Here is an 8,342-nt window from a genome sequence, read left to right as displayed (position 1 = left end):
GATGGATGGATGGATGGATGGATGGATGGATGGATGGATGGATAGATGGATGGATATAGGGATGGATGGCAGGAAGGAAGGATGTAAGGAAAATCAGAGAAAGAGAAAAGACACATGAGAGCTAGTCCCCACTGTAAGGCTGACTGAGACACCAACCTAGATGGAGTGATGTCGTCTTTGGGTTGACGGGACAATGCTATCTAACTGTGCTACTCTCATTATGTTATGAAGTGTCAGCCAGGGCCCCACACGCCACATACACGTAAAAGGGGCCTGAAAGTGCTGTGGGGGAGGCTTGCTTACTGGTGTAAGTGATGTTGAACCCCCTGCCGGTTGTAGAGTGGTCGGACTGGAATTCCAAGCGGACTATGTGACCGCTGCTGGCCAGCTGTGAGGGCACCTCATGGCCCGAGAAGGTGCCCAGGACGGTGATATCAGAAACCCCATCATCTTTGATCGCGAGGAAATCAAACTGGGGTTCCACGTCAAAATCATTAAAGATGAGGTGAATTCTGCTTCCTGGTTCGGAGATGATCAACCAGACACAGTTCATGTTGTTGCCGTATTCCTCCGGATAATTGGGTGAGAGAATAATTCCTGATGATGCAGTAAAGTTGAAGAAACACGAAACTGTGAAGACACAAACACATTTTCAAAGAATTTTGCACACAAATAACCAGCCACATGAAACTAACTAATGGCGACCTACTCAGAAGGCAATCCACACCTGCAGAGAGTTAGGATCATCCACTTGTTTTTGAATTGGTAATTCTGTACCATAACATCCCATCTTTCCCTAAATTATAAATAGAATATTTCATAGTACACACCACAACCAGAGTCCGCACATAATCGAGTATAGGCTTGACCCAGAAATGGTCTGAGCCGAGTTCATGGACACCTGGGGCAAATATCAGAATTCCTAGTTATAGGTTTCTGCCTTCGGAAGAGCAAACATTAATACGAAAAGGTGTGTTTGTGTAACAGGAGCAATTTCCAGAAAATAATATTGGTTCTGTTTAGTCTTCTAGGATAACTTTTCTCTTTATATTTTATGTTTGCCTTTAAAGTGAATTTTTTCAAGTTATTATTTTTTATTAGTTATAAGGTAATGATTAATAAAAAATAACTCAGAAAATCAGACCATGTGTTGGGTGGATAATATAAAAATCTCTCAGAACATTTATCTTTTAAGAGTGTGTACTTAAAATCAGTTTACATACATACATAGAGAGAGAGAGAGAGGACACCTGTTGGATTTATTTCTAGGGTGTGGCTTTGCTTTTTATTCCATATAATTCCAAATTTGTCTTTCAGGTTTCATGCTACATTTGTTACAAAATGTTACTACAATGTAGTTACATGCTACATTTAGTTACCAAAAAATCTTGCTTTTAAATCACCATGAAGTACTTTGTTTCTATTTGTTAGAATCCTTTACTTATGAGGAAGCAGGCAGTTCTCTGAACCCTAGGCTGATGCTACCCACACTCACAACTGGTGGTTGCATGCTAGCACATTATCAAAGTCATCAAGTCCATTGCCTGAGGATGCCTCAGACCAACCCGCTTCAGAAGCTCTGGAGGGAAGCAAGGCTTCTGTACGCATGGTCTGTTCTTGCTAGCAGAGAGCTCTCAGCTACATTTTATGTAGGAGATGGAACAATAGCATGGACTAGTTTTACCTGAGTGAGCAAAGCAAGGAAGTTGGTGTTTGAGAACGCCCATGCTTCTTTGGTCAATGAAGCCTTCTCCAGAGGTTCTGAACGTTGCCCCCTTTCTAGGGGCACCTGCCTCTTTCCTTCCCTCTCCCCAGGCCTGGCAGTCATAGGATGGAACAGCCCCGTCCAGGCACAGTACTCACATACACAGCTGGGCTTGTTGCCAGACCACTGGTTGTTCTGTTGGCACGTGATCACCCGCTCCCCCACAAGCTCAAAGGCTGCCTGGCACTCGAACGTCAGCGTGTCCCCGTGGAGGAAGCTACTGCCAGCCCGCTTCCCGTAGGCGGGGACACCAGGGTCCCCACATCCTCCCTTTTCAATTTCTGAAAAAGGGAAAGAAAAATGAACCATGAAGAAAAAGTACACAGTGAATATTTTTCTTTTAACGATTTAGAAAGTGAACGAGTGGTTACTTTTTGCTGGTCAAAACATAGCTTCTGTTAAAAGTTTCAAAAGCATGCTCTGTTCACCTAACATTGAATTACAAAAGCCTGAAGAAAAAAGGTGTAATTTAAATTGAGAGAAAGGTACTTAATTTATTGTCTTTTAAGGGAGACGAACGGCTACACAGATGTGTTGGCAACACGAATGTTACAATTAATAGATGCGTCTTCCTGGCCCACACACTTCCTACATGTTGTCCAGGATCGCTGCCATTAAAATGTAAATACCAATTCTGTTTTAATCTATCTTTTTTTAAATATAAACAATACAAGTAAGATTGTTCATTCACTACTGAATATTGAAATCAATAAATCCATTTGAATATTCTTTCCCCTAATCTTAAAACTCATTTATGAAACAAAATGAATATATTAATGGTCTTCAGACAGAAAGAAACTATGCAGAACCAAGCCCCTTTGCATTAAAATGTGATGGATACAAAGGCAACTAAACTATCCATATATTTCAACCTTTGCTCTGTCTTAAATGTTAACTACACAGAATGTATTAAATAAAATGTTTCTTATTTATTCATACAAAAAATATGTTTTGAGGGCCAACTATGTGTCAGGCAGTGTTCTAGGTAACCAGTTACTGAACAAACAAGACAGAATTCTCCCACTCTTGGGGCTCACATTATATGGAGGGAAACAATAAAATTTTTTAAATGTCTATGATTTCTGATCACCATAGGTGGTTTGAAGCAAAATGAAGAAGTTCAAAGGATTACAGAATAATGGATAAGGGAGGAAACAAAGTATAAATCAGCCCCAAAGGAAGTCTGAAATCAGCCCTTCTCAGAAAGAGTTACCAGCCCAGTGTGGTTGGTTCTGTAGTTGGAAAGGAAGGGAGGGACCCCCCATGAGCAGCCTGTCAGGTTTTTGTGCAGAGTGGTGTGGGAAGAAGGCATGGCAGGGTTTTAGGATGAGATATGACGTGATCTGAATATAAGTGTAAGAGATCGCTCTGCAGGACTGGTGAGTGGAGGAAGGGAGAAAAGTGAGTTTCAACAGATACAGGGCGGTTTCCATGCACACATCAAAAATTCATCTACTGGTCCTCCTGCTGAAATTCTCCATGGGCTTACTCTATTATCTTGTAGTGACCAAGCACAAATTCAAATTCAGGTTTTATTAGCAATCGAACCACTTGTGAATCAAATTCACAATGTTGGGGATGTTTGTAGATTGGCTCAGGACTGAGTTTCTGGGTGGTCTATGGTGTGAGGAATAGACACAGACCCAGAGATTGACCCAGGATGGCTTATTTTACTTGAGAGGAGAAACTTTACTTGAGTGTTCAGCCATATCAAAGAAGTGAAATCAACTTGTAATATCATAATGGTATCAAGATTTTTAATGGATAGGGTATCAACACATCTGTTTTCTTAGACAGAATTGCAAAAGAAACAAAAGCAGGTGTTGGGTAACAGGTTCTGTGAGCTCCGCTAACCTGACAGGCTATCAGATAAAGAAGGTGACCCTTATGCTAATGGTTACATAAGAGCAAAAGTGTTCCTTTATGTGACACAGGCCAAAGAAACCTCCAGAGAACACGTTTCCTTAAGGATAGACCTTGGAGTTCAAGTTGCTGGCCTTGACTTGAACAGAGCTAGGAGTGGATTTACTTGAATTTAACACTTGGGATGCCTTGAATCAAGTTTTGTTTTGTTTTGTTTTGTTTTTTCCACTTATAAAAGGCAGTTCATATCAATGGTTCATAACAGAAAAGAGCTTGCATTTGGCATGGTCCCCCAGTTGGGTAGGGGTCTGGGCATTCCACAGTCCTGGCAAAGGACACAGCACTGAGGTCAGGAGTCAGGATGTCAGACTTGGTGTTGAGCCGCTCGGGCTTTGCCTGGCCATCATAAGCAATTTAGTCTTTCAAAGTCTCATTTATACATCCTCAGCGACAAGTTCCTACCTCCAAGGACAGCTGAGGGACTTAAACAATGTAATTCACATAAAGTACCCAGTATAGAGGGCTCAAAATATTAGCCATTACTGTGATTGTTAGTAAACCTTAGACTTTGTTTAGAGTCTGTTTGGCCTCCGTGATACTAAAATTCATAATTTCTTCTTACAAGGAAATAAATTACGGCATGTGGGATAATACAATTTTCTACATTAATTGAGTCTGAGAACTCCTGACTGCAGAGTGCTCAGACATAAAAACTGCTGTTGTTTGACACACAGTGTGGATGCAGATGAAGGTCTGCCCGCTCCTCATGCCGAGGCTCAAGAGCATGCTGTGGTCACGTATTTCCACCAAAGATGCTGATGTTCATGGGTCCAGATGCAAGGGCTCTGTTGGCCTGGAACACAACGGGCTGTCTGACACATCCATTATTAGGTGCTCTGCATAGACTAGTGACTAGCGATCAGGCAGCGTGGTCTGGTATCAGTAGGTGTGTGCAAGTAGGTCTCACCCTTCAGCCATAGAAGAAATAGGGACGTGGTTCCTGATTAGATCTCCCATGTGAAACCTCATTTGGGGGGCTTCTGGGGGACATTCTGCACTCCTGACCCCTACACACTGTGCCCACTCTTGTCCCCACAAGGAGCGTGAAAAAATCCACAGATTTTGAAATTTCCCTTGGAGGTCACATTGCCTTCACTTGAGAACCTGCCTCTACTTTACGTATGTTTAGAACCAGAAAAACAAATGGAAGATGAAGAATCAGTGTTGACATTGATACAGTAACCACATCAAACCTCTTTCCAAATGTAATGGAATGTAAGATGTCAAAGATGACTCAAAGATGACCTTGAGATTTTTTTTGGAAACATATACTAGAGTTTGCTATCAATTGACAGATTGAAGCCCCTAGAGAAAAAACAAAAAAGTTGGTCAAAATATCTCTTCCAAATTATCAATCTAGAAATGGGATATGATAATTAGGGCCTAAAGAAAATACTCGGTTGTGATTATATCCTCCCTGCCTCTCTGATCCTGTTCATTCAGCAGTGGGGAAGATTCATATATTAGTCTACTGGGGACTCCATAATATTCCTGTTGATACGCTTTTCTTTTTCTTTGACAATGACCTTTAAAAGTACTAAATAATATTATTTCATTATCAATTTTTTTCATATTAATTTTTCTGAGTTTCATGAAGTGTTTATTTTTGAATGAAATTTAAAAATTGATCTAAAATATTTATAGTACTTTGGCATCACATGTTTACCATTCATCTCTAATACATTTAATTTTTATTAGCTATATTATGCCTGTAAATGGTTATATAATAAATGAGTAATTGGATTCACAATGTGCTCTTTTGATGTATCTGAGCATTTTTGTTTTTAGTGACATATCAGTATTAGATGACATAGGAAGCAAACAGCAAGATTGATGAAGGAGCCTGGTGGCCTGTTTCAGGCACGCTCATGTGGTCTTTCTGGAGAGAATAAAATGTTTGCATAAACAGGATATCACTCTGGACTAGATACTGGAGAATAGAGGGGTGCAAATAGATTAGCATAGAAAGCTTAGAGGTAAATTTCTGAGAAAGGTCATGAGAAATAGTAAGATGAACCATATGAATTTGTCAGTCATTTGACAATTTTTGGTCTATAAAATGCAATTTCGTTCAATTCAATGCAAACCTCTTGAACCAGGAAACCACAGCTGCTCACCAACACTTACCTGAGGTGTGGTGCATTGCTAATGGAGACCTGGCTGATTATTCCTCTTTCTGTACCATCTTTGCACCTGCCATGACCCCAGCACAGGGCAGTAGAAGCACAGATGAACGAATGTGTGTTTCGGTAGTAACTAAGTTCCCTTGGGCTCCTTCGCATAACTAAGTATCTTGGTTTTGTGTCCCTTATCAAACTCTATCCATACAACTTTTTTTGACATATTGGGGCCTCATTGTTTTTGGCTCTCACTTCTTTATCTTCTCCTCAACACTCCAGGGGATGTCCTGTCTTCTTCCACCAGCCCACAGGACTGCACCTGAAGGTAGATCCACCTGTCAGGTGCTGTATGTCATAAAGAGACCAAGCCGTGTGCAACAGTGTGCATTTTCCAAATACTTTTCATGTCTTCAACTTAAATTTCTCCCACTCAAGCCAGAGGCTACTCAACAGTCCAGGATTTCTCATGCTACCAAGCTTTCTCCCATTCTCGTCTCCCCCATCGAAGACACCACCTCTTCTCCTGTCATGGCATCCCTCTTTGCTAAAGCGCTTTCCAATTCCCACAGCACAGATTTTGCTCCCTGTTTTAGAATTGATAGGTAGCTTTTCTGTAGAGGTTTTAGATCTAATCCAATCAGGACTGACTTTAGTTGTGAACTTGTCTCTCTACCCCATCGCACCGTAAATTCTTCCAGAATGATGACTAATCCATATCTTTCTTTGTATTTGCTAGTTCTAAAAATAGTTCCTGAAACAAAGTGGATAGTGGTATTGTTATGTTCTTTAAATGAACTTCTGAGATGTCTGACCAGGCTTAGGTACAGAATTTCTGGCTATAACACAGGCTGCTGATTTTTTTTTTTCCCTACAAAGAGTTACTAGCCTTTGCCCAATTTTTTAGTCTGTGACTAATATTTTTTTTTTAATTTTTAAAATTTTTAATTATTATTATTTTTTTTATTCTTATGTTAATCCCCATACATTACATCATTAGTTCTAGATGAAGTGTTCCATGATTCATTGTTTGTGCATAACACCCAGTGCTCCATGCAGAATGTGCCCTCCTCAATACCCACCACTAGGCTAACCCATCCTCCCACCCCCCTCCCCTCTAGAGCCCTGTTTGTTTTTCAGAGTCTATCGTCTCTCATGGTTCGTCCACCCCTCCGATTTCCCCCGCTTCATTCTTCCCCTCCCGCTACCTTCTTCTTCTTCTTCTTTTTTTTTTGTCATAACATATATTGCATTATTTGTTTCAGAGGTACAGATCTGTGACTAATATTTTTGAGCACAGTACATTGACTGTTCTAGCTATAAGGCCAAAGAAAAAACAAAACAAAACAAAACAAAACAAAAAACGAACAGACCAAGTCACTGATCTTGTGAAGTTTGTAGCTTAAGGCAGTCAGCAGAAAATAAACAAATAATACAAAATATATCAGACAGTGATAAATTCACCAAAGAAAGAGAAAGCAGTGTAAGAGGGAATGCAGAGGGGTAAGGGTTCTGTTTCAGGTGAAACATCCAGGGATGTTCTCTGAAATTCACATTTGAGCAGAGATATGAAGGGAGGACACATCCATGAGTATAAGAAAGCAGAATACTGCACGTACAGTGAGCAAAACTAAAACATGGGGCTGAGTGAGGAATCTCTCTGGCAGGGCTGACAAACAGCTAGAGACCAAGTGTGATTACAGTCTGGTGATAAAGGGGGAGAAAAGCAAAAGACAAAAACAATGAGGGAGTCAAGGACCAGGCTATGCAAGACTTCTAGACCTTGACTAGGATATTATTCTTTCATTATACTTTATGATAATCATGCTGTAAGAGCTATAGACCACGCGTGATGAGCAATTGTTTCTTAGTTTATTGTGAAATTGGCAAGAACACCAATCCCAGATTATCATGAAGATTTTAACTTCTAACAACCTGTGTATATGCGCTTGGTGGGCAACGTGTGTTACAGGAAAGGGAACTGCACGGAGAATCTAGGTTCAAGTCACAGATCTTTTATTTCATATTCATGGAAACTTGGATCTATTATTCTCTTTGATAATCTTCCAAAATTATTTGTGGAGCACATCTCATGTGCTAAGGTACTAGGCCCAAGAATAATTAATTATCTTCAAGAGGTCTCCAGTTAAGTACTTTGAACAGACTATGGATGAACATTGTAGTACTCTTGGTGAGACATTTGTCATTTTGAAGACATTCTGAAGTTAGTACTATGTATCAAATGTCTTTAAAATAAAATAAGCAGCCAAAAGGAAACTACACTCTGAACTTTTACATATTTTGTGTTCATCCCTGAATGTTTATCTTGTGGGTCATGCAAAACAAAGGTTACATTGAAACCATGGCAGTGATGCTCACATTGCAGCTAGGCTGGGTCCAGAGCAACTCAGCCAAGAGCAGAACCCAGGGAAGCTGCCCAAACTCAGGGACAAGAGAGGAGCAGTCCAGACTCAGTGACCGCCACCTTCACCCGGGCTCAGGGACAAGAGAGAGGCGGTCCAGACTCAGTGACCACC

General features: G+C 40.6%; 1 protein-coding gene across 1 annotated transcript in view; it reads right to left on the bottom strand.

Annotated features, from left to right (window-relative positions):
- Positions 1 to 8,342, bottom strand: part of CSMD1 (CUB and Sushi multiple domains 1) — a 519,075-nt gene that overhangs the window by 414,996 nt on the left and 95,737 nt on the right. Inside the window, exons 4-5 of the mRNA XM_035003847.1 lie at positions 1,864 to 2,046; positions 304 to 630 (exon numbers count right to left, since the gene is read on the bottom strand). Coding sequence (XP_034859738.1) covers positions 304 to 630; positions 1,864 to 2,046 — 510 coding nt within the window. The remainder of the gene's footprint in view (positions 1 to 303; positions 631 to 1,863; positions 2,047 to 8,342) is intronic.

The sequence above is a fragment of the Mirounga leonina genome, unplaced genomic scaffold (genome assembly GCF_011800145.1).
Source record: "Mirounga leonina isolate KUSES-001 unplaced genomic scaffold, KU_Mleo_1.0 Mir_128, whole genome shotgun sequence".
NCBI classification, from domain to species: domain Eukaryota; kingdom Metazoa; phylum Chordata; class Mammalia; order Carnivora; family Phocidae; genus Mirounga; species Mirounga leonina.
This window is presented reverse-complemented; position numbering and strand designations above follow the sequence as displayed.